The sequence below is a fragment of the Lampris incognitus genome, chromosome 2, assembly GCF_029633865.1.
Source record: "Lampris incognitus isolate fLamInc1 chromosome 2, fLamInc1.hap2, whole genome shotgun sequence".
Classification (NCBI taxonomy): Eukaryota; Metazoa; Chordata; class Actinopteri; order Lampriformes; family Lampridae; genus Lampris; species Lampris incognitus.
Window position 1 is genome coordinate 15793601 of NC_079212.1, and position 26272 is coordinate 15819872.

The 26272-nt window shown below is 44.2% G+C and overlaps 1 protein-coding gene across 1 annotated transcript in view; it reads right to left on the bottom strand.

The window, feature by feature from the left end:
- Positions 1–26272, bottom strand: part of LOC130108446 (serine/threonine-protein kinase WNK2-like) — a 55235-nt gene that overhangs the window by 4139 nt on the left and 24824 nt on the right. Inside the window, exons 2-26 of the mRNA XM_056275371.1 lie at positions 25988–26160; positions 25074–25294; positions 24812–24969; positions 22366–22454; positions 21564–21783; positions 19050–19329; positions 18826–18941; positions 17470–18390; positions 15510–16718; positions 15345–15383; positions 14745–14814; positions 14632–14705; positions 13947–14369; positions 13094–13429; positions 12818–12861; positions 11493–11652; positions 11272–11388; positions 10214–10384; positions 8714–8756; positions 8256–8354; positions 7041–7825; positions 1846–1903; positions 1649–1722; positions 802–1463; positions 106–335 (exon numbers count right to left, since the gene is read on the bottom strand). Coding sequence (XP_056131346.1) covers positions 106–335; positions 802–1463; positions 1649–1722; positions 1846–1903; positions 7041–7825; positions 8256–8354; positions 8714–8756; positions 10214–10384; positions 11272–11388; positions 11493–11652; positions 12818–12861; positions 13094–13429; positions 13947–14369; positions 14632–14705; positions 14745–14814; positions 15345–15383; positions 15510–16718; positions 17470–18390; positions 18826–18941; positions 19050–19329; positions 21564–21783; positions 22366–22454; positions 24812–24969; positions 25074–25294; positions 25988–26160 — 6772 coding nt within the window. The remainder of the gene's footprint in view (positions 1–105; positions 336–801; positions 1464–1648; positions 1723–1845; positions 1904–7040; positions 7826–8255; positions 8355–8713; positions 8757–10213; positions 10385–11271; positions 11389–11492; positions 11653–12817; positions 12862–13093; positions 13430–13946; positions 14370–14631; positions 14706–14744; positions 14815–15344; positions 15384–15509; positions 16719–17469; positions 18391–18825; positions 18942–19049; positions 19330–21563; positions 21784–22365; positions 22455–24811; positions 24970–25073; positions 25295–25987; positions 26161–26272) is intronic.

Consider the following 26272-nt stretch of genomic DNA (forward strand, 5'->3'; position numbering starts at 1 on the left):
ATTTGGATGACTAACACCTTCAAATGAACTCTCTCAATCACATTCTGGCTGACAGCTTTATCACATCAACCACCAATACATTCTCTCACACCCACACACACACACCTTTCCCCTCACCAGCGGTAGTGTTGAGATTGTTTTTGAGTTGCTGCACCATGGGATTGAGCAGTTTGCCAGCCTTCAGCTTGTGCTTGCTGGCCCTGCGTCTTCGGCCACTGGGGGGTGCAGCATGAAGCAAGCCTACGCTGGGGGGCAGAGTTTTACCCAGCTCCTTGTACAGACACTCAATCTCACTCCTCTGGAATGCCTGCAGCTCAGAGATCTCCTTCATGTGTCTTGATGGAAAAGTACAGGAAAAAGCAGGCAAGGATTATGAAGAGGTAACTAATCACATGAATACCTCATCTCATCAGCTGTCATTTTTGTTGGCTTGAGCGATTTCAGAAAGGTTGCCGAATGGCTGTTAAGTCTCTGGAGTATTTATGTGGAGTAGATCAATTTGTGTCTATCAAGGTGAGCTGAAAGTGTTGGGGAGTTGTAGGCTCCTATATCAACACAGCACCTCTAATTTTAGCTTGCAACACTAAATAGATGCTTGGGGGGACGTTCCAAGACTTCAAGTTTACAGTTCTCAGCACTGTACGGAACCTGCCGGAGCAGTCCCTTTCCAAAGGCAAGAAAAAGCCAAACATTTAAAGACACATTCCTGGCCTAATGAATTTGTCCAGATTTATGCCAAGAGTAGTCTTATAGCTTGTGTATGCAATCGAAAGTGAGTGCATGTTTATGTATGTCCCTCACTTTTCTCTCAGTTTCTGTAGCTCCTTCCTCATGTCTGCATCTTCAAACTCCGAGTCATTGTCACTGCTGATGTAGGATGAATGGGCATGTCCTCCAGAGGGTGAGGGGGCATGACCATTCATTGCTACGGGTTGTCGACTTGGTGATTCAGAGCTCTGCACGCTACTGCTGCGGCCTGACCGTCGCAGGAAGGCAACAGCTCTCTTCATGAGGTCACTTCCACTGTGCTCAGAGAGGGCATGGGCTGGCGGAGGGGGATGTACAGGGGGAGGAGCCATGCTGCTGCTGTCGTCATCTGCAGAGTCTGAACAGAGATGAGAGGCGTGGTTATGGTGGTGGGTGGGGGTGTCAATGGTCTGGGCCCGGGGGATGTGGGAGGGGGTGACATCAGGGCTGGAAGTGGGGGTGTCCTGGTATAAGTCTGGTGGGGCTGAGTAACGGTTACCACTGTGGGGCTTGGGCATTTCTGCAGCACTGTCCTCGGCTGCTGTCGTCACGGAGAATCTGCCTACAGCCATGAAGCCCTGCTCTCTCTTGCCCATGCCCTGGGTCTGTGCTTGAGACCGTCCGGAGCCACCGGTGGGTGCTGGGGAACTGCAGGTGCTTCGGCTCTTCCTGCTTTTCTCCACACAACAAATGACGTCCGGGGGAGTGGGGACAACCTGGGGAGGAAGACGCTACAACTTTCATAACAAAATCACAATTTATAAAAATGATAATGACATAGTAGCTCCTGAAAATAATGCAATCCATTCCAGCGAGGGACATGACAAAGACAAACGACGACTCAATTTATGACCTGTGTAATTAGATTTGACCAAATCCAGTTTAGGTAGAATAGACTTACTTGGAAATGGTTTTTGGAGCTATGTGAACTGGAGCTGGTGACTAAATCTCTTCTGGTAGGACCCCTATTAGAGGCTTAAGAAGGAAAAAGAGAACCCGTCAGAGACAATTTCCTAACAATAACGCAGTGACATCATGGACAATTATCCAACACTTGTCAAAATGGGGTTCATATATGGTCATCTCCCTGTGACTTGCCTGCAACTGCAGAGTCACTCAGAGTACCCACATCATCTGTGCGTTCAGGGATCTGGGGCTAAAGGAGAGCACAGGGAACAGTCAAACATACATGTCTTGATGCATGCTCAATAATCCAGGTAAGAAAATCAAAGAAGGTTGAATCAGTTCATCTGGATACAGCGTTTATTGACAGCTACATTTCATCAACTCATCTAAGTGACCTCTTCAGTCTAAACTGACTGTAGGTATCCCCACCCTTATAAACGATACAGTACAATACAGCTGCATAACGACCGAAACCAACGACCAGTTTCCTATGCAAATATGAGCATGACCATTAACTACAGTTTCAGTGGCCATGTGTACTATTCACAGAGGATTTGGGAATGTTTGCAATCACAACATTGTAAGCTGGCAACAGATGTACTCTTAGCCCCCCCGCGGTTCAGGGATGATCGTTCCCTCTTAACATCGATAGCCTCTTTGACTCCCCATTCAAACCAGCGTTCCTCCCTATCAAGAAAGTGCACGTCCTCATCCTAGGAAAAGAATGATCACTGGACTGTAGATGGGTGTAGACTGCGGAGTCCCATCCATGTTAAGAGGGAATGACCATCCCTGAACCGAGGAAGGGGGGCTAAGAGTACATCTGTTGCCATCTTACATGCTGCGATTGCAAACATTGCCAAATCCTCTGTGAATAGTACACATGGCCATTGAAACTGTAGTTAATGGTCATGCCCATATTTGCATAAGAAACAGGTTGTTGGTTTCGGTCGTTATGGAACTGTATTGTTTATAAGGGTGGGGATACCTGCAGTCAGTTTAGACTGAAGATGTCACTTAGATGAGTGATGAAACATAATTGTCAATAAACGTATCCAGATGAACTGATTCAACCTTTGAGTTAAACATACAATTCAAATTCTGATATGCTCAGGCTAGCAAGTATCCTCTCCTGACTCAGGCTGTCAGTAAGGCTCTTGTTCTCTGAGGATTTTTGTTCATTTTATATTATGCAGCACAAAACCACACACTATCTACGGCATCATATTTTCCATTTTGCAGAAACTGCGAGCAGAATCATGGAATCGAGAGTCTACTACTACTACTACTACTTTCGGCTGCTCTCCTCAGGGGTCGCCACAGCGGATCATCCGTTTCCATCTATTCCTGTCCTCTGCATCTTCCTCCGACATCCCAGCCACCTGCATGTCCTCCCTCACCACATCTATAAACCTCCTCCTTTGGCCTTCCTCTTTTCCTCTTCCCTGGCAGCTCCATATTTAGCATCCTTCTCCCAATATACCCAGCATCTCTCCTCCACACATGCCCAAACCATCTCATCTGATAGTTTTTCTCTGACTATTGACAATTCTATAGTTCCTCCATCGCCTCAGGTTAAGAGTCTGGGTGTCATCTTGGACAGCACATTATCTTTTGAAGCTCACATCGATAATGTTACTCGGTCTGAATACTTCCACCTACCTATTTGTTTTGATTTTATGCTGTCTGATACATTGCTGCTTGTTTTTTACTGTGTTTTGTAAGGTGTCCTTGAGTGCTCTGAAAGGCACCCACAAACAAAATGTATTATCATTACACAATATTAATGGTCTTCGCCCATCACTTACACCTAATGGCACCGCCATACTCATTCACACCCTGGTTACATCCCGTACCGACTACTGCATTTCTATCCTCTTTGGTCTTCCCCTCAAGTGTCTTCATAAACTTCAATTGGTCCAGAATTCAGCTGCCTGTATCATTACCAGAACTCCTTCGAAAGATCATATCACTCCTGTTCTCCAGCAACTCCATTGGCTCCCTGTTAAATACCGTATTGACATCAAGACACTGCTTCTCACCTTTAAGGCCCTTAATAACCAAGTTCCTTCATATCTTTCTAAACTCCTTCAAATCCACACACCCTCCCGCACTCTCAGACCCTATTCTGCTCACCAACTCACTACACCATCTCCCCACTTGACTACCATGGGGTCTAGAGCCTTCAGTCATTCAACTCTGCCACCTCCAGCTCCACCTCCTGTCTTTTCATCAGTGCCATGGTCTCCAAACCATATAACATAGCTGGTCTCACAACAATCTTGTAAACCTTCCCTTTAGCTCTTGCTGGTACCCTTCTGTCGCAAATCACTCCTGACACTCTTCTCCATCCACTCCACCCTGCCTGCACTCTCTTCTTCACCTCTCTCCTGCACTCTCCGTTACTTTGAACAGTTGAACTCAATTATTTAAACTCTTAAATTTAAATTTCAAAAGTATTTAAGCCTTCATTACCTCTACTCCTTGCATCCTCACCATCCCACTGTCCTCCCTCTCATTCACGCATATGTATTCCGTCTTGCTCCTACTGACTTTCATTCCTCTTCTCTCCAGTGCATACCTCCACCTCGCCAGGCTCTCCTCCACCTGCAACCTACTCTCGCTACAGATCACAATATCATCCGCGAATATCATAGTCCACAGAGACTCCTGCCTGATCTTGTCCATCAACCTGTCCATCACCACTGCAAACAAGAAAGGGCTCAGAGCCGATCCTTGGTGTAATCCCACCTCCACCTTGGACCCATCTGTCATTCCAACTGCGCACCTCACCACTGTCATACTGCCCTCATACATATCCTGCAACACTCTTACATACTTCTCTGCCACTCCCGCCTTCCTCATACAATACCACACCTCCTCTCTCAGCACCCTGTCATATGCTTTCTCTAAATCTACAAAGACACAATGCAACTCCTTCTGGCCTTCTCTATACTTCTCAGTCAAAATTCTCAAAGCAAACATTACATCTATAGTGCTCTTTCATGGCATGAAACCATACTGCTGCTCGCTAACCGTCACCTCTCCTCTTAACCTAGCTTCCACTACTCTTTCCCATATCTTCATGCTGTGGCTGAGCAACTTTATACCTCTGTAGTTACCACAGCTCTGCACATCATGTTTATTCTTGAAAATCGGTGCCAGCATGCTTCTTCTCCACTCCTCAGGCATCCTCTCACTTTCCAAGATTGTGTTAAACAATCTAGTTAAAAACTCTACTGCCATCTCTCCTAAACACCTCCATGCCTCCACAGGTATGTCATCTGGACCAGCTGCCTTTCCACTCTTCCTTCATCCTCTTCATAGCTGCCCTCACTTCCTCCTTGCTAATCCACTGCACTTCCTGATTCACTATTCCCACTTCATCCGACCTTCTCTTTCATTTTCTTCATCCATCAGCCGCTCAAAGTACTCCTTCTCAACACACTCATCTCTTGTCAGCACATTTCCATCTCTATTCTTCATCACCCTAACCTGCTGCCCATCCTTCCCAGCTCGGTCCCTCTGTCTAGCCAATCGGTAAAAGTCCTTTTCTCCTTCCTTAGTGTCTTAAGCTCTCATACAACTCACCATACACCTTTTCCATTGTCTTTGCCACCTCTCTCTTCACTTTACGCTGCATCTCCTTGTACTCCCGTCTACTTTCTTCATCTGTCTGACTATCCCACTTCTTCTTTGCCAACCTCTTCCTCCATATACTTCCCTGTACTTCCTCATTCCACCGCCAAGTCTCCTTGTCTTCCTTCCTCTGTCCTGATGACACACCAAGTACCTTCCTAGCTGTCTCCCTCACTATTTCTGCAGTTGTTGCCCAGTCATCCGGCAACTCTTCACTACCACCCAGTGCCTGTCTTAACTCCTCCCTGAACTCCACACAACAGTCTTCCTTCTTCAACTTTCATTATTTGATCCTTGGCTCTGCCTTCACTCATGAATCACTAATATTCAATCATGGAATCGAGAGTAAAACTTGGAATTCCCGTATAAACACGGAATGCCATGGATTTGTGGGGTTTGGAGACAGATTACTTAACAAACATCGTTTTTGTGCTGTTCGACCATGTAAGCACTTGGTAGTTCACTGTGCCAGGGCATGAGTAGACGTGCCTGTGGATGTCTGTGATCTGTTGTTGTGAGGAAAAACAGAAAAACATTTCGAAGTGGTAAGGAGACAAGTGTCACACTATGGCCTTAATTTTGCTGAAAGCACTAAGTTTCTCAAATTTTTAGATACTGTGGTACTGTTACAATTTTCTTTCCATCTCCCCCCCCCCCCCCTCACAACAACAAATCACACTTGTTTGCCGACATACCCCAGACATGCTGAAGCACATCTAGTCACGCGCTGGCACGTTCAACTACCAAATCCTTGAATGGTCAAACAGTACCACACAATATTTCACATTCGCATGATCGCTACAAGTATCTTTCTGTCCAATTAATTGTACGCTGGTTACACGAATTCCAAAATTCACAGAGTAAAGAGAAGACAAAAACAGAAGGAGAAAGCAGCAATTGACCACTCCAGGTCACACCCACAAGCATGGTTAAATCCCAAGATGCAAGATGTGAAGTTGTAGATATTGCGGGGATATATGCAGAGTCCAACATCCAGTTAGAGAAAGAAATATTTTCTTTGAATATTCAGTTTATCTTGTATGACAAACGAATGTGTTATGTCCACCAAGCAATTCACATTTTAAAGCACTTGTTGGAAGCAGTTTTAATAAAATGTATGCATGTCTGTTAAGAAACTAACTGACCCCAAAATTAACATTCTATCAACTTTAATACTATTTTTCAAACAATTTAAAATGGCCGCTGCAACGCCTCATGGTAGTCACGGTGCGTCTGTAACAAGGTTTGTACCCAGACATGTTGGCAATAATCAAAAATCAAGTTTAGACTTTTACTCTGCACTGGAGAACACTAGTGTGTTTCTAGGACAGAGTAATGAACTTGCGAAGGAAATGATGCGACCAACACGCGACATAAATAGTGACATGACGCGTATGATCCCGCGCAAATCACGAATGGTCATTTTGACTGGTCATGGTCATTTTAGATAGATCTTATCATAACTTTTTTTTGTGCAATCAGTCTAAAACTCGTTTTAATGCAAATATATGCAATTTTACGAGAATTCAGGGAGCAGCAGGTCTGTATCTTTTTTTCCCCCATAAAGTTATTAAACTTTGAAAATCCAAAATGGTCATAATGACCATCTTGGTCATTCTAGTTTAAAGGCAATGGTTGAATCAACAGTACACTGTGGGGGAAGGATTCACTGATACTGCCATTAATGTAGGTTCTGACAGATGTCTGAAAGTTCAAACCTCTCAGACAGACACAAAGTGTTTTTTTACCAGAGGCTCCCCCTTCTTCCTGGTGAGTGCTCCCTCAATGATCTGGCTATCGGTGACTGGTGGGGAGGTGACCCCTTCAGCACCGGAGGCTTGGGGGTCGGAGGCTGCGCTAGAGGGTTGAGAGGGAGCGTGCTCCTGGTACAACAGATTTCTCAGCTTCTCATCTAAGGTCTTGATGGTACGGTCAACAAACTCCACCCTGCGGGGCCCCTCGCTGTCTGACTCCCCTGGTCCCCCAACTCCTGGCTGCACCTGGCTTGAAGACTGAGGGTGCTGGGGGGCTTGGTGGGCTGGACTCTGGGGCTGGGAGGTCACTGCCCCAGGCTGCATGGTTGTGGCATAGGGCTGCTGCAGGACCACTGGCTGATGGGATACCAGCTGAGGGGGCATGTCTCCAGTGGGACTGGCCTTCTGATTGGACTGATGAGGTACAGAGGAGCACGAGTCACCAGCTGCTCCTTTCTGACCAGCACTGACATCCAGTGACACAGGTGGCACGATGGCGCAGCATGGGATGTCAGCTACCATAGAGACAGCAGAAATGCAGGGCTCATCCGCAGGAATAGAGTTGTGGCGGCTAACATTGGCAGTGGTATGTTTGGCAATACAGGGCTGAGGCTGCTGCAGCTGTGCTGGACCCAGGTTTGGGTCATGGGGCTGTAATGGACCCTGAGCTGCAAGGGGGACTGAGGAGGGTGGGGCTTTGGACAAGGCAGAAGCTGGGGAAGACACTGCAGAGATTGTGCTGCTAGACCTGGCTGAGGATGACGCAGACCTTTCACACTCTGCAAAAAAAAAAAAGGAAAAAATTTAATTAGGGAAAGAAAAGATGAATTGAACGGAAGGAGGACTGGATGAATGTTACATCATTGCTCGTCTTTCCCCATCAGGCTCTGTCAGTTCGACCATAAAACGTGCTCTTCATTTTTGCCTGGGGCCACTGCAGCAACACTCTTATATAACTGACCCCCACAGCTCAACTACACACTCTAATGCACACACAGCATCTTCAGCACGCCAATAAGACAGAGGCTATTACATCCGTTTCTGTCACAGAAAACACACAAACAGGTTGAGACAGCAATTGTACACAACTAAGATTTTGGTTAAGTTTATATTTATTAGACCACCTTTAGTCATTCTGTTGATGTGAAGAGAACATAAACTGTACTCTTAAAGCATAATTGTGTATGTGCATGCATGTGTGACGTATACCGTTGTCCATAGAGGTGTGAGATGACGTCTTCTCCCCGTCCGGTGTGGGCGTCTCAGCCACGGGGCAGATGATGAACCAGCGCTTGCCAGTGTGGAGGACTTTCAAGGACAGAGAGACAGACACTCATAAATCCACATATACCATAATATCAATTGTGGGGGAGGGTTAAAGGGACTGACCACATTCAAAACATGAAAAACGTTGACAGAGTGGAGAACACTAACGAGATCATGAAGTAAACACAAGGGATAGCAATGCCTCATGAGACCTCATTTATCAAATCACCCTTATCTCACTAACTGACCACTAGGGCCTCAAAAGAATACAAATCTACGAATGCAGTGTGGCAGTGCTGTTTGATGTTAACCAGAACCACAGAGATTTATCGTTTTCATGTATATTCAAAAAGATCTTCAGAATGGTTAGTCACACCAAGAATGTTGAGCAAATGACTTACCATTCTGCTGATACACCAGCTGTGGGGTGTTTGGTGTGGAGGCCTTCAAACCCTAAGCCGGAGAATTACAGAGGTGACACATATTCATCATATCAGTAAATATTTTAAAGGCCCACCTGGTGGTTGGTTTTAGTGAAGCCCCATCTCTGTAAAGTTTCATATAATGCCTCAGTTTGTGTGTGTTCTGGCTTGCAGAGCCTACATCAGAACGTATGTTCGCTTATGTTCACCTGATAGGGGCTGTGCGATATGGACAAAATTAAACATCATGATATATTTGATCCAATACCTTGATATCATTATTATGATGAGATTGTAGGGATGATTATTGGTGCTTTCATAAGATATTTACATACAAGGGAGTTTTGATAAACAGTCATTACTAATGTGGATATGATGACCAAGCAGAGTCAAGCAAATAGTAGAACAGCTACATCACTAACAAGTTCAGAAAATGTCATCCCTTTACTGTAATGCAGCCTTTTAAACTAGGAAAAGACAACTCATATACTATATCACAATATTATATCCAAAATCCCAGACGATATCTAGTCTTATATCAGGATAAATATAATATCGATATATCGCCCAGCCCTAGTTCGCCATAGATCTGTGAAAAACATAAGTTAATTCAAGCATCCTTTGGGAAGGAATGTAAACTTTTATTAACTTGCTGAGCACATTTCCGAGACACTGGGTTTCAACTGACAGTCCGGTTTTCAAATGATTTTTCTGGGTCCGCTTGGAAAAGTCAGCCAGATAACTGAATGCTTGGTTCTCTTTATCCAAAACCAACCAACAATGCAAATGCTGCTCAGTCGAAGCAAAGAATCGTTTAGTGTTTGTTGTTACATAAGCAAGCACCTAATGAAAAAACACAATCAGAAGACATACAATCACACTGTGAATAGCCTATACGTATGCATTTAAGGCATAAGGTGTTTAAGCATATTATGGCAGAAATTAGGTCCATTGTTTCTTCTAATTTTCCAAATGTAGTGGTTGTTGGTACTATTTGGATTTGGTTCTTTAGTGCTCCTTAATAAATTAAATATCTGTAATTGTGAATTTAGAAAATAGATCGCAAGGATAACGCGTGCACAAACAAGCAAGTGCTCCACCCAGCTCTATTGTGGTCCATGACCAACATGTCAAAAACACAGCAAATATACAATTTTGGACTAAGACCACTACAAATAACTGTGGACCTAAGAAAATATGTCCTATTGTATTGGAGCATTATTTGACATAAGTGGATCTTCCCTAGTATTTGTCAAAAATGGAGCTTCCCTAATGGCCACAGAGCTGGAACCTAGATAGAAATTTGAGCTAGATTTAAGTGTCGCATCAGCAACAATGGTATTTTTGGCAATGCTTATAGGCACTATTGCATGCAAAGTCATCTTGAGAGTGGTATCAGGGTGATGTATCCAAGAGAGAACCACTCCTGGGCAGAGTTCCACATCTTGACAATCTGCTGCCAACGGTTCCTCCACTCACCTCTGTACATGCTGCGACAGCACCTTGGCTCTGGTGCAGACTGCCTCCTTGGTCGGAGCTCCTCTCCCCTTCAGTGTCCTCACTCAGCATGTCTTCAGCCTTGTCCACAATATCCTTCAGCTGCTCAATGAACACCTCTTTCTCCGAGGGCAAGATGAAATCATTCTCAACCTGAAAATGAGATGGATGGAGAGAAAAACAGAAAAGTAGAATGAATAGAATGATCAAAAGGTTATGATAAAAAGCACCCACGGGATAAGCCTTAAATCATAAATGTACATCTCTGTCAAAACGAAAAAAAGCAATATCAAAGAGTTAACAGAAAGCCATCCAGTTTCCAGTGAAACTGCTTTCATGCAGTTTGCTGCAGTCAGGTCAACTGATGTTTGATTCTAATCCAAGGCCTTTGAATCAAGAAAATATCTCTTACACTTTGGGAAGTGTGGATGAGTATAAGTGAAAATTATACAAGCATATAGTTCGATCCAAAAGTGTTTAAACAACAATGTATCATTTAACTTATAAGGCAATAAGACAAACAAAAACTGTGTTGCCAGGCAAAACGTTTTTGAGGCAGACTACTTTGAAAAGGGTTCAGTCCTGTTTTATGAACAAAAGCAATATTCCCCGATTCAAGAAATAACAAAGCAACCATCAATATTAAAGTTAAGGTGATTTTAATTGATGTTTCCTTTGAATAATAGATTTGTTTTTGTTTTGTTTGCTTTACTCATAGGGAATCTGTTAAGGCCACCGTTAAAAGCCCGGTATTCACCTGGGGTCATCTACTTCAGGCATGAAGAGATGGTGAAATAGTTTTTCTCTATGGGAGGCAGGAAGTGATGGGAGGGAGGAAGGAATAGAGAAAGAGAGAGAGGGAGAGAGAGAGATTTTTTTTTTTTTTTTTTGCTGCATTGCAGTGGAGAACAGCAACAAAGGGAGTTTCAAAGTTCTGAGGCATGAAAGAGCTTCTCAGTGAGTACACAGCTGAGTAAACGTCAGAAAGGAAATTCTAGTGCAGTTGAAGTGGTAATAATTATGTGCACTGCAGTCCATACCATGTAAGTAGCAATCTCTTCAGGAGCATCTCCATCCAGGTCAAACTTGAACGTTACCATTTTGTGGTTGTGGGTTTCCAGCTGACACTCAACCATCTTGTCCCCAGTGTTGCATACCTGTACCGAGAGGAAACATATCAGTTAATCCAGTTTAATGAAATTACTACTTTTCACCACAGACAGAGAAACATCACTCTTCAGAACATATCCCGAGTACCCACGTTGAGCATGCTGAGCTTGGGCCTGTTGGTCTTCTCCTGCCGGGAGCGGGTGCGAGAGGATCTGCGGTGGTGTTTGCGAATCTTCCCTTCAGCTTTGCTTCCATGTGTCCCCTCGTAGCCATCACTCATCTCTTTTCCTGAGGTGGCATCTGAGTTGATACTGGTTTTGGAACAGAAAGGAAAGCATTACATCCCTTTGTGCAGGTACTGCTTTATGCATTAATATCTAATCCATGAAAACCTCCTCAGACATCTCTACAGATTGGTGGAAAAGCGTAGCCTCACACATTTTACTCTGATGTTCAATCAATGCCTGACAGAAACCAAAGAACAGTGACAGGTGTGCTCAGGGCACATCCATCCATTATCCGAATCGCTTATCCTGCTCTCAGGGTCGCATGGATGCTGGAGCCTATCCCAGCAGTCATTGGGTGGCAGGCAGGGAGACACCCTAGACAGGCCGCCAAAAAGTAATAAAAAAAACATATCTATAGGCATGTCTATCTTTATAAGCACTGTTCCCACATGTTAAAATAAGGTCAGACAGCAGGGTGTAAAATGAGCCCCATGAGTCTATTAAGTTGAAAAATACTGAATCAAGTTACTGATGAGTCTTGTTTCAAGGATTTGAAGAGCATGTAAAATGAATTTTGTATGGTGAAGACAGCATTTTCCGAAACCAGGCATATGATACATTGGGGTTTATCCACACAAAAAATATTGACACTTGCTTTGAATGAAAGCTGTCTACAGAATTGCTGTCTCTACCATCATGCGCTGTATCAACTCAGTCGTCACAATTATTCAGAATTTCAACAAGTACATCAAATGAGGAATGAGTGTCACCCAGTGCTGAGAATACACAAGTTAAAATGTAAAGCAGTCCTGAGTACTTAATGTCACACTGCACCGTGCAAAATAAATTACACCTAAAATAGATCACAAGATCAAGAGACGGCAAAACAGTAAATTGTAAATGTGGTATGCATTAAGCTAATGTGTTGATTTTACACAATCTCATTGCATTCATGGAAATTTTCCTACCTAAGGGTATAATTGTCCAGATTACCAGAATGGCTGTAATATCAAAAATTTAGCTAAATGTAAAGAATAGAATCCCTAATTTCCAAGTCTGACGTGAACAGAGCTACAAAAATAAGCTTAAATGCAACCATTTATCATTCAGAATATTGTTCAGAGGATGAATGATTTATTCAGAGAGCTGAGAGATTATGTACATTCAGTATGCATCTCTTTGAATCCAAATCTCAGAACAATGACACCAGACCAGCAAAGCCTTTTACTAAACTGAGATTAGCTAGTACCTGTCATAGCTCTGTCCTGCTGTCTGTTTCTCCGCAGCTTGATCCTGCAGACAGAGCAAAATTCAGAAACAAACAACAAAAAATTGATTATGGGATATATAATAAATATCATTTTAAGAGATTACGTTACTGACAGAAATGTGAGAAGACAGGAAGGGGGATTGGAATATACCGAGACATGCAAGTGTACTGATACAGCCACAAGCATGAGGCAGCACACTAGGCTGCAATTAATGGGGGCCGAAAAAGGTGGGGAATTTAGTCATGTGTCCATACCTCCAGGTGGGTCTCTGCTGGAGCCTGAAAAGGGGTCCCTGTGGAAGCACTGGCCTGTATCTGCTGAGTCAAGCTAGAACTAGCTGACCCTGACGATGCTCTCTGCGAGTCAGACGGCTGCAGCACAGGAATCTGGCTCTGGGCCTGATGCTGGACCTGGCCCTGCAGAGGTACAGTTTGTTGGCATTGATTCTGGTTGTGCTCCAGCTGGGCAGTAACAGAGGCTGTGCCAGCGTCCGGCCCACTCTGTACAGGTGGGGTGAAGACTGCAGGCTGGGCCAGCTGAGTAGAATGGACAGGGTCTGGATGGCTGAGCTGGGTATGATGCTGTGCCTGCTGTAAAGAGGCAGAAAAAAAATGATGCATCACTGCTTTTTGCATTACCCCAGAATTTACTGATCCCTCCAGAAAGTTTGTGCAAAGGCCTTATGTTCACCAGATATTTGGTTGCGATTATTTTGTGTTGGTATGAACTTCTATAAACCACATTCCAGTAATCTACACAGTAATGAATTTGATTTGATTTTTTCCATCCATTTTAAAATGAGGAATATTTATCATTTAAAAGGTGCATTGTTTGATGGCATCCTTCAAAGACCATCATACTCAGTAACTAACTAACGCTTTCAAATTGGGATACCTTTGAAAATCTGCATAATATGCAACAGCTTTCAGCGATGTCCCTCTTTAATATGTATAAATATAAAAATACACAGTAGGATAAACTTTATCAATCTAAAGTTCACACCCAAGATAAAGTTAATCAACGCTTAAACATACACACCAAACACTCTTGCTCCAATTCACACCTCCTTGGTAAACATTAACATTTTTTTGCAGCCTTCATAATTACCTGTATCATAGTGCTGGAATATGGGGGAGGGTGTGTGTTCTCTGGTGGGACAGGGTGTGCATGTATTGGGTGTGTGGTCGGGGCAGGCATAAATGCCGGCTGTGGGTGTGGGGCTTCAGGTCTAACACTCTGCAGCATGGTAGGGCGGCACTGGTGCTGTGGAGATGTGGGCCCTACCATACATAACACAGGTGTGGGTGAGGGTAAGAGGGGCGCAGAGACAGCTGGAGCTAAGGCGCTTTCTATGTGCAGAGGGGAGAGGGGGGAAACAGAGGGGGTTGCAGGAAGAGTCTGTCCAGGAGAGAGGAATGCAGGAGCAAAAGAGGTGGAGTTTGAAGAGGGGTAAGGCTGGGGAGTGGAGCAGGAGTGAGGGTAGGAGAGATCACAGTCAGTCATGGCCGTCATCACTTGGATAGTGGGATACTGTGAGGGGAACGGAAGAAAAGCACAGAACAGGAAAAAAAAGAAGCAAATCAAATGACCAAGAGTGCAGGGCTTAGAACCAGGAGAAGGATGCATCAGGATAGCCTATTTTAAGACTTCTGACCAACCTGTGACCATAGTTTAAATAAATCGCACAAACCTCTTCTGAGTCATCCAGAAAATATCAGATTCAACAAAGGAAGAATGGTATCATTAGGGCAAGTGATTTCTGTGGATGAGTTGTTTAACAAGGTGAGCATACCTGAGGTGGGTGTGTTGGTACTGAAGAGGTGGAGATTTGCAGTTGCTGGAGCTGCTGATGGGTAGGAGCCTGAGCTAATGGCTGCTGAGGTAGCGGTGCCTGGGCTGACACACCGGATGCTGACTTGCTGATACTCTGTCCATCTTGTCCGAGCTGTGAAATACCCTGACCAGCCGGCAGATTCTAGAGGGAGATAAGGAGGAGGACAAAAAGAGAGAGGAGAGAAGTTGGATGACAGAATCAAGTCCAGTTTCATCCCTCAGTTTGGAAATCTGCTTCTCCTGCTATGGACTGTGGTCAGAATGGCTCAAACTTTCCATCCTGTCTCCAAACCTGGAGCGAGTCAGCATCTGCTGCACAGGGTTTGGCGCTTTGTGTATCACACTGCTCTGCAGACACGGAACAGGCCTGAGGGGGCTGGCGGATGCAACGGATAAAACCACTGTTATTGTTTTCGTTACTGCTTCCATTATCTCTTATGTTGGCCAGTCTCCGAGGAAACCACTGTTTATTGGGTTGTCCCCCCCCCCCCCAATCCACCTACTGTCCTCTAACACAGCTGTTTCAAATTCATGGGCAACAAAACAAAACTACCAGTCCAATGTGAGTACTGCTTTTACCAACAGTAGCGTCATCATATATAACAATGTTAACTCCCTCCAACCTTTCCGAGCATCACAGTGGTAAGTGTGTTGAGAGGAAAGGACTTCTACCTGATTCAGGAAAGCTGCGATGTAGAGATAGGGTTGGAACTGATGAGAAATGAAAATAGAGCAGGTTCAGAGCAGGGGTAACTATGCAAATCAAAACTCAAAACTGGGCCACAGTCTATAGTAAAGTAATTTAACTGCTAGTAATTATCAATAATGTGCACTCACTTGTACAGACTGGCTATGCTGAGCAGAGGCTGGAAGGCTGTGGGCAGTCACTAATTGGTTTACTCCTGGGTAGTTCTGCGGAGCTGCAGTTTGTTGAGGGGCAGGTGGATAGGTCTGCCCCATAGCAGCAGACTGAGCTGGCTGGTACTGGCTCTGAGCCGGAGCAGTTTGTTGTTGCAGCACATTAGGGGTACTGGGTGCATAGCTCTGCAACACAGCATCAGGCTGGACTTCAGCATGGTAACACTGCTGAGTTGGTGGGAATTGTTGTGCAGAGGACGTAGCCGTCTGATAGGGCTGAACATGTTTAGTTGTGGTCTGGGATTGTAGAATTGGAGCCTGTATTTGCTGCTGAATAGAAGCCTGAAAACTCTGTTGGGATTGAAGTGGAGGTTGTTGTGCCATCTGTTGTTGCTGTATGGCTTGTACAGTTGATTGGCTATGCTGGAGTTGAGGTTGAATAGGGGCTGGCCCAGCTTGCTGTGTCTGTTGTATATTTGATTGTCCCATCTGTCGTATAGGTTGTTGGAGCTGCTGTTGAATGGGCACCTGTTGGCTGTAATGTGCTGGTGTGGAAGAGCTTTGCTGTCTTTGCAGCATGCTGACCTGCTGAGGTGCACTGGGAGCCTGGGTAGAAACACACTGGGCAGTTGCTGCTATAGTCGGGGCCACAGATGCAACAGTGTAGCTCTGTAAAGGTTGCTGTGATGGAATAGTGGTTGCCACACTGATTCCAGCTGCAGAAATAGACTGTTGGGCAAGCACAGAGGATGCTGCTGCAGTCTGCTGCTGAGCTGGAGCAGGATAGCTTGATGCAGGTTGGGCCTGTAGTTGAGCTGGGACCACATAGGCTTGGCTAGTCTGCTGGATGTGCATTGGCACAGATGAAGCAATTGCTGTCTGCAGCTGCTGTTGAGTTTGTGCTTGGTAGCTCTGTGCAACTTGTGGTAAGGTTGCTGTTGAAAAAAATGCTGCAGTGTGGGTCTGTTGCAGACATGAAGCTGTGTAGTTGGCTGCAGTGGCTGCATGCTGAATATTGGCTGCTGAGAGGCTTGCTGGAGCCAGGGATGAAATGTTGGACAAGCCAGCGAGTGGAGCAGAAGGGAAGTTTTGTCCAGGTTGGTTATACTGCAGAGGGTTTTGCAGGGCTGGGCTGGAGGGAGGAAGGCCTTGGAGAGAAGATTGACCTTGGAGCCCTGCAGAATTGGCCTTGGGGGAAGATAACAGAGTTTAAAGTAAGATTCCCCCCCCCCCTTAAGAGTTGATTCTATATTAGTACATGATTAAATGACACAAAAGCTACTAAATATGACATCAATAATATATAACACAGGAAGTAAACGTAATGAGAGGATGAAGAATGAGAATGTTCATAAAACATCGGTTTCAATAATGAGCAGATGCCAACAGGTGTACACTAAATTAAAACTATGAAGACAGAAGCGAAAGCAGGAGGGAGACGAAGGGATGAAGAAGATTCAGCAGCCACCATTCCTTCTTTCACCAGAAGCTATTTGTCTATCAGAAGATTGCCAAGGGAAGTATACAAGCTGCTGAGCCAGGGAGAAAGACAACTATGCATTAAGTTAGTGAAGCAGAGACAGAAAATATTAAAATCTGGGCTGGCTCTGATATTGAAGTGCTTTGGGTGTCTTGAAAAGCACTATAAAAATGTAATGATTATTATTATTATTGATAGGTTAGGTTAATCAGCAAGGAATGTGATCACACCTACTAGATCTTGCCCTAGAGTTCTAACAGGGCCAGACTTAGAGCACTGATTTATAAGACGACAATAAGCCTAGGAAGCCTATAAGGCAGCAAGGTACAGACAGGAGATTAGACCAGCCAGCTCCATGCAGAACAATGCTGTGCCTCCTACAGCCAGGGAAAAATCAGCTATGTAGGTGTTGAGCCCAGATGCAGCGTTATAAGGGGCTTGTCTCTAAGTTTAACCTACCACTCCCACAGCCCCGGACGCTTGCCGTTCTGCACAGTAAATGGCACTGTTGTCCTGGGGGGCCTTGTGCTCACCAACCAAATTGCCATTCTGGGGGTGAACATTCAAGCTGATGTCTCCATGGCTCCTGGCAGGCCTTTGGGTGGTGGGTGGCGGCAGCGGGGATGGGCCTCGGTTGCCCTGGGTGTTAGTGGGGGTTGTTCTTCGGCTGATAATGTTAAACAGGGACTTCTGTAGCAGGAAAAAATCCGAGCAGTCACTTGGACCCTTCAGCCCCCCGGACAAAGAGGTGCTTGTTATCCCACCAAGGGTGTGGTGATGTCTATGGGCACATGAACAGGGGTGTGTTGGCATGGCAACAGATAGATAGCGAAGGCCCCCTTCTCGTGATCTCAAAAGCAAAGAGAGGCAGGCTTGGCACATATGGCTTCTGTGCATAGCATGCTGATGATGATGTTGAGTGTTGAGATTCAGAAGACTGCTGAGGTCAGAGTGTCTTCGTCCACCTGGCACAGGCAATACTAAGCTCCCACCAGTGGCTTCTGTGGTCGGTGCCATGCAAGTATCACTATGGCGACGAGGCTCTGAAGGTGATGGGACAGGGGAGACTCTCAGCACGGAGGAGACACTCTCAGATGGGAACCCATCTTCATGTTCAGAGTGGAGATCATTAGGGCTTAGCTCGGACTGGTTCTCTGATGCCATCACAGTGGGACTTATTGATCTTTTGCTCTGGGATTTGATCAGGGCATGGATTTGAGCGATGTGGTTGGCCCTAAGAGTGTCAATAACAGAGGCACTTCCTCTCCGTGCAGCAGCTCCCATCCGTGCCCTGATCTCTGGGCTCAGGGTTCCTAGCCAGACCTCGCCCTGTTCACAAGAGCGAGGTCGCTCCATGGCTAAACAGGGACTGCTCTGGCACTGATCCAACAGCAACCCAAAAGCAAAATACTCGTTACTCAAAAGGCACACTAATGACCAACACAAACAGAAGAAACAATGTGATGGGATGTAGATGAATAATGTTAGCCTCAACAATGAGATCCAAGCATTCCATACTTGCCGCTGCTTGCAGGGACACACATCAATATGCATGAAGGTATATGGCTTACATGTGTATCCAATGAATATGTCTACGTTAACGAGAATTGATCTGCACATGTCCAATATGTGTGTGTGATAATGATTCTGTATACACCCATTCTAAATATCCTGTGTGGTATGTATGTAAAGATTGAGTAATGACCCACCCTCATGTGTGCAGTACATGGGCCAAAGAATTTCTTTCCAAGTGTGTGCATGTTAATAAATCTGAATGTACATGGGCCACATAAGTGTGCTGCTCTGGGTATAGACCTGTGGTGTTGCCATGGAGATGGGCTCCATTAGGGAATTGTAGAGGACACTATGCTGGCTGCTGTGGGAGTCTGAGTAGACAGTGGAGCCCAGGCCACTGTCAAATGTGCCATCAGCTGCAGAGACACAAACCAAAACAGAAGGGTTTACACATTATTAATAAAAGGCACAGTCAAAGATCACTGCTTATCTGTAGCATAGTGGAGGGCAAGGGAACCCCTTACATGTTACAGAGGTGGCACTGGCTGGTAGGTTACACAGTCTGTTGTGGTGGTCGGCCTCTGGCTCCTCTGGTTCCAGCAGAGGGGGCTGTCCTCCAGGTGCTGCTCCAGTCGAGGTGCCCTGAGCTAGAGTGGGCTGTGTCGCTTGCGTCCCTTCAGCCTGGTCCACTGGAGTTGCAGCAGACACAGTTCTCTCTCTCCTCCATTTGATCAGCGCCACACGGTCTCGGATTGACTTTCCCACAGTCTTTGCATCACTATCGTGGAAGAAGCCAGACTCCACCTGACAGAAGGAGGAGAAGCATGAATTTATGGATATTTTTAGAGTTGAACACATGAGAGAAGAGACAGCATAAGAGAGAGGGAGATAGTGCAAGAGGAGGAGGGAAAAGAAAATCTATTTTAGGGCAGGGATCAGAGGAACGACGGACTATTCCTTTTGTCAGCAGCTTGGTTCAGTGGGTTCACAACAGAGCTGGCTCAGCTAATATTACCTCTGCCAATAACAATAAATATAAAGATAGGATACATTGAGGAGAGCCTTCTTTACATAAAAAATAAAATACAAGCCGCACTTTTGTCTCAAACACTGAAATAGTAGGGGGAAAAAAATCATTTGTAGTTCACAGGCAATATGGTTAGTATAAACGCAACATTAAAAATGACCCAATATGTTTCTTTCAAAGACAATACTTGATGTTTAAATACTGTAATATAAGAACCCACTTCATGCAGATTTTCCCTTTTTGTGAAATTGTTAGTTTGGACTTTTTACACTCCGAGAAGAAAACCATAACTCCCCAAATTCCTTTACTAACTTGCCAGCTTAGATAATAGCAGATACATACAATACTTTTAGCACTCCATTACAAGTGGCATTAACATGTATCTCACATGATCAGACCTTAATCGGGTTGGGGTTAACTGTACAAAAATGCAGGTGTAAATGCACCAAAGAGGCACTGAAGGGTTGATCAGGGGCACATTTGACACCATGAACACATTTAGATAAAGAGTAAAATATTTTTTTGGATTTCCAATCCAAATTCAACATTTACATGAGAGAAAATATGTGTTCACTTGGCACATGCATTCAACAATAAGTACTGTACTGCTCTACATTTACAATAGCAAGAAGGGCTTGGACCACAAACGAAAAGGATAAATATAAACACACACACACACCCCTTTAATCCACTCTTCCCAGCCATCCCGGTCACTGCTCTACACCCTCTGCTGATCCGGGGAGGGCTGCAGACTACAACATGCTTCCTCCAATACATGTGGCGTCGTCAGCTCCTTCTTTTCACCTGACAGTGAGGAGTTTTGCCAGGGGGATGTAGCGCGTGGGAGGGTCACGCTATTCCCCCCCCAAACAGGCGCCCCGACCAACCAGAGGCGGCACTAATGCAGTGACCAGGACATATACCCACATCCGGCTTCCCACCCGCAGACATGGCCAATTGTAACTGTAGGGACGCCCGACCAAGCCAGAGGTAACGTGGGGATTTGAACTGGCGATTCCCGTGTTGGTAGGCAACAGAATAGATCGCCACGCCACCTGGACACTGGATAAATATACTTTCACTTCTTACACAACACACCTGCCTCGAAACTCTTCTTCCGCTCTTTGGCTCAAACAGACTTTCTTGGGTAACATTTGACAAATTCATAGATTTTCCTTTGTCACAATTAGATACTTGGGCCTCAATCTCAATTCAAGCAACTGTAGGACATTTTGAAAAAGCCTGGGCCCGACTTTTTTAATTTTACATTTGTCACAGGGTTGATCTTTCCACAATATCTGATAACTTGAGGCAACCTTCACTTTAACAGCTCCTTTTTAAGGTTTTGTCTACCAAGAAAAAAAAATTCTAGAAAAGTGATACAAAGATCTTGAGCTTTGCATTATCATGGCTCTGGTAGTTACAAATATAAGGCTTTTCTGGACCTGGCCTTTATCAGTGGTCTTGAGTAGGTCTTATCTGATGGTGGCCATTAGAGAAAAACACACAAAGGGGGGGAAAACAAGAAACAAAACCACAATCACAGGATTCCTGGAAGTACAGTGTAGGTTATCACCAGCAATCTGCATGTGGGCGTATTCAACAATGATGTGGGCACTGTTAGAAGCTGGCATGCGATGCCAGGAAGACTCCAGACAGAGGCATAGTTCAAGATTAACACCAAAATCCATCCAAATCCAAAATGGATTTTCACAAGAAAGTCCAATATACCAGTAATTATTAGAATGAGCAAACGTAAGAGTTAATGATTTGAATAATCATGGTTTCGCTACTGTCTTAAGACAGCAACAGGAAGTATTAAAAAGTCATTTATTTGCATGTAAATCCTTCAAATTGCAGCTTTATAAGTTCAGAGGATAGACAGTCCACTCTAGGCTCAAAAGATTTGCCCATCTGGGCACATCCCAAGACATCTATCCGTCTGTGAACAAAACCATCCATAAATCCATAATTTTAACCAGCTTAACCTATTCCTTAACCATTCACTCACCATTTCTTGTGCCACACCCTCTGGGACCTCTTTCTCCAGGTCAAAGGTAAACTCAATGGCTCCACTCTCCTTGTATTTCCCCTTAAGCTTCTTTGGGTCCTCCACCCACAGCTTGAGTGCTATCGAGGATTTTTTCCCATCATCCTCCTCAGCAAGCTCCACCCTCACACCCGTGTCCTCGGCAAAAAAGGCATGGTTGAGCAGATCCTTGATCGAGTACCTGAGAGAAGAGAGAGGAGCTCATAATCAAGTGCAGAAGTCTGTTAAGCACACTGCTATGACATTAGCCTAGCCAAATTCTACAGTGTTTTAGATAGCTTTAGCATCAGTGTTGATAGCGGTAAAAGTTGCTTTATGTTTGGGAAATGAAGCAACATCTGGTCCTTCATGCAATCCCATAACTATATCAAATAGTGATGTAAAAAAAAAAAGTCTGGTACACTGAAGTGCTGTGATGTTTCCCACAGAGACATTGAAACTGGCCTAGTCCTTATCCAAGATTACACCCCTAATTACTGGCTGTCCTAACATGACAAACCCAAGCATTTTTCAGTAAGAAAAGCAGCAGCAGTAAGCAAGCTTTTCAAGGGTTATTTTCCCTTTGTATAGGATCTCATTATTATGTAACCGTGCAGAGGACACCCGGCAGATATGGAAGCAGATTGCTGTGCTGTTCAGAGCCCTACTGTCAGCATTGAAGCGATCAAGTGAGGATGGGTGAGACAAGGTGCAAAAAATGGGAGGGCACCTTGTTGGCCCCTACAGGCTGAGTTTTGAATAGCCAAGGGGGACGGTCACTCACCGCTCTTCTTTCTTTTGGCAGATACACTCCCCAATAATCTCTTTTATTTCAGGATCCATGACCTTGTTGTAGCTGGCTGGCTTCACCCCCTGAGGAAATAGAAATGGAAATGAAACTCAAGCACTGGGAACATGCCAAGAGAAACTACAGTGACAGAAGAAATATTATGGGGAAACAACAAAAGGGGGTGGGGAAACATGCATAAAGTATTGCTCGATATAAGATGGGGTTGTTTAGCAAAATCCTTATCTTAAAGTAGCAATGACCAACAATATAGGATGTCTTTTATAACTAAAACATGCATTTTCTTTACAGCAGGGCATTTTCAGAGGTGTTTACATGACCTATCATGTCATTCATTTTTAACAGTCACTCATTACACCTTGCAAATAAAGGGGAGTGACACATTACTACTGACTGTAATAGACTATATGCTGTATGTAATCAGGAGGGAGTAGTATACAGCTCTAAGCGCTTGTCTTTGACCAGTCTCCTTTTAATAGTCTGTAGTGGTCTCTGCAGGGCACTTTGGTACACTTAATAAGAGTACAATTTTCAGACAGACAGCTGCTTTGATGCACAATCGCCTACTGTTAACATAGGTATGTAGGGCTTGTCTTATTTAAAAGAAATTCAAAGACTTGCCTCTGATTCCAGCCATGCCAAAGTTTTAAAATCAATAACCTTCTTCAAATTAGACATATATCAGGACTTTAGACACCCTCAGATCTACAACCGTTCACTGTATGCTTAGCTAGCTCAGAAACACTCAGTGGAATGGAAACAGCCTCAAGAAATGGATAACTAGAAAACTGGGCACATTTGGACACCCTCTGAAAGTCCATATGGCCCACTAGTTTCTTCACTTGTGTTAAGGAATTCCAGGCCCTGAAAAGGTTCTATTGAGATCAAGTTAACAAGATTGTGAGTGTGTTCTAAAATCTCCAAATTTAACAACACCTTATGACCTGTGATCAAGAAGTGTAACTGGAATAGTACAATGCGTTGTTATTCGTCAGAAAAGCCCATCATGCAGCCGGCACATCCAAATTGCATTACATTTTGTTTGACCTCGTCATTAAGAGTCATTTTAAGAAAATCTGTAGAGAGAATATTTTGACTTTCCACCGAATAGACTGACTAAGCATAGCTTTTCCCGAATAATTAAAAAGAAACTCGCATACACCAACATTTATATGGACCCTGTGTAGATAATGCCCATAACTGTTATGCCAATAACATTTACAAAAACGCTTGATGTACAATTTTTTCAATTTGTATTTGCAGTTTATAGCCATAAGGCTGATGGGATTTAATACACTTGTCTTCTAATTTGACTGGGAGATGAGATAGTGTACACCTGAGGAACTCTAGACCTCTACATTCATTTCTGGTAGAGAAAAATATTGCAAGCTCTTTATATTCAGATATGAAGATCAGAGTCTTTACATTGTCTTAACCCTAGAAAAGCAAATATTCCTGCTAAATGGCTCATGAAATTTTAAAATCAGATCCAACAATCTCATTGTTCCGTGTATTTTCTTTTAATTGAAAAAAAGAAGAAGTAAATACAGATAATTTTTGCGATTTCCCCCCATTTTTCTCCTTTTGTGACCAACAACAGGCCACTTGGCACTGATACCAAAGAAGTCTGTCTGCCTTTCCTCCAGTGCTAGTCAAATCTTGAATGGCTGATGCATTCCACTGATCAGGTGAACACCATCTAACACAACTTTCAAAACAAATTTCACGCATACAGTATGACCATTACCTTTTCAACAAGAATGTTATGAGAATGATGACATTAGCAGTCAGATGAATAGTTGTGTAATGACTGTGTGAATAATTAAGAAAAATTTGCATTTCAAGGATTCCATGTGTAAATTCACAGTGGAATTAAGAATGAGTAGATAACTATTGTTTTTACTTTTCAACCACTGTTGCTTTAAACACTCAAATCATTTGAATATACTGTATTTACATTAAGTGTTTTGCTGATCAATGCAACACATTAACGATGAGTGCCACACTAGCCAGCTGGGTACTGTACAGTAGAGTATCACCAGTTACAGAAATCACACATTACTTATCTATTTTGCACTATGTACAGAAAGTTACCATCAAAGTATCCCTTACATATAGATTAAAAATCTCAATACACTTTTATGTTTAATGGTAGACGTAAGCTTGTTTTTCTACTTTAAAAAGTTTGTGTCTTTATGTTGAACATCCCACAAAAGACAAATTCCTAGTATGTGTAAACTTAGTTGCTACCTAATAAACGCTTAATACAATGGGCCATACAGCCCTGCTTAACTATATAAGAGGTTTCATGTTTGCTCTTTCCAATTTTAAAAAGGTTTTAATTTTGTGCTGCTATTTACCTTGTAAAAGGGGGGTGTCACTTGTTTTCAAATAGTAAATATTTCATTTTGAAGTAACTTACACTTGTGACTTTGCGGTAGATCTGAGCTGCATTCTGACATTCTGAATAGGGATACTCTGAGGTAGCCATCTCCAGCATGCACATTCCAAAGGCATAGACGTCCACAGCCTCATCATAGTGCTCCTCATACATCTCTGGGGCCATGAACTCTGGGGTGCCTGCAAAGAGTAAGGCCAATAGACATGTCATTTTCTTAAAGCTGAAAAGACCATGAAAATGCCAGGCTATATTTTGCATTGCATCCTTGATAACAATCTCCTACCAATGACACTCTTGGCAAAGGAGGCCCTCTTAAGCGTTGCCAGTCCCAAATCCCCTATCTTGACGGACCCTGTAGGCCCAGTGATGAAGATGTTGTCACATTTGAGGTCCCTGTGGATGATAGGAGGGGTCCTAGTGTGGAGAAAGTGGAGGCCTTTCAGGATCTGTCTACACCAGCTCCTTAGCACCTTGGGCTTCATTACCTTGAAACGCTTCAGATAGCTACAGGAAAGAGAAACACATTGTTTGACAAACAGAGGATTATATGATATATTCACAATAAAAACCCAAAGAAGCTGACTTTCTGGATGGACTATGAAGAGGAGCTTTTACTACAAAATCACTTATAAATGGTTGCATCCGCTAGGTCATACAATTTTTTTTTTTACTTTATCCCCCTTTTTCTCCCCAATTGTATTTGGCCAATTACCCCACTCTTCCGAGCCGCCCCTGTCGCTGCTCCACCCCCTCTGCCAAGCTAGGGAGGGCTGCAGACTACCACATGCCTCCTCCGATACATGTGGAGTCGGCAGCCTCTTCTTTTCATGCGACAGTGAGGAGTTTCGCTAGGGGCACGTAGCACGTGGGAGGATCAAGCTATTCCCCTCAAGCCCCCGCCCCCCCCCGAATAGGTACCCTGACCAACCAGAGGAGGCGCTAGTGCAGCAACCAGGGCAGATACCCACATCTGGCTTCCCACCCACAGACACAGCCACTTGTGCCTGTAGGGACGCCCGACAAAGCGGGAGGTAACACGGGAATTCGAACCGGCGATCCCTGTGTTTGTGGGCAATGGAATAGACTGCTATGCTACCCGGACGCAGAAAACTTTTTACATTCCCTTGCGCCTGTGAAGTGATATTCAATTAAGTGCGTGTGGCATTATCATGTATCGGTCAACATATTGAAACTCACGTTTTCAGAGTTCCAGATGTCATGAGCTCCGTTACCAGGACGATGCACTTCTTCCCTTTGAGGGGCGACTCCCAGAAGTCATAAAAGCGGACAATGTTGGGATGCTGGAGTCCCTTCAGCATCTCCGCCTCCTCCTTGAAGCGCTGACGCTCCACTTTAGACAACTTACGGTCCTAGAAAGAGGGGTTGGGGGAGGAGGAGGGACAGGAAAGGGTAATTATAAAGTGAATATTTAGTGCTGCAGACAATGCTGAGAGACAATACTAATGGCTGGTTTGCTTTTCA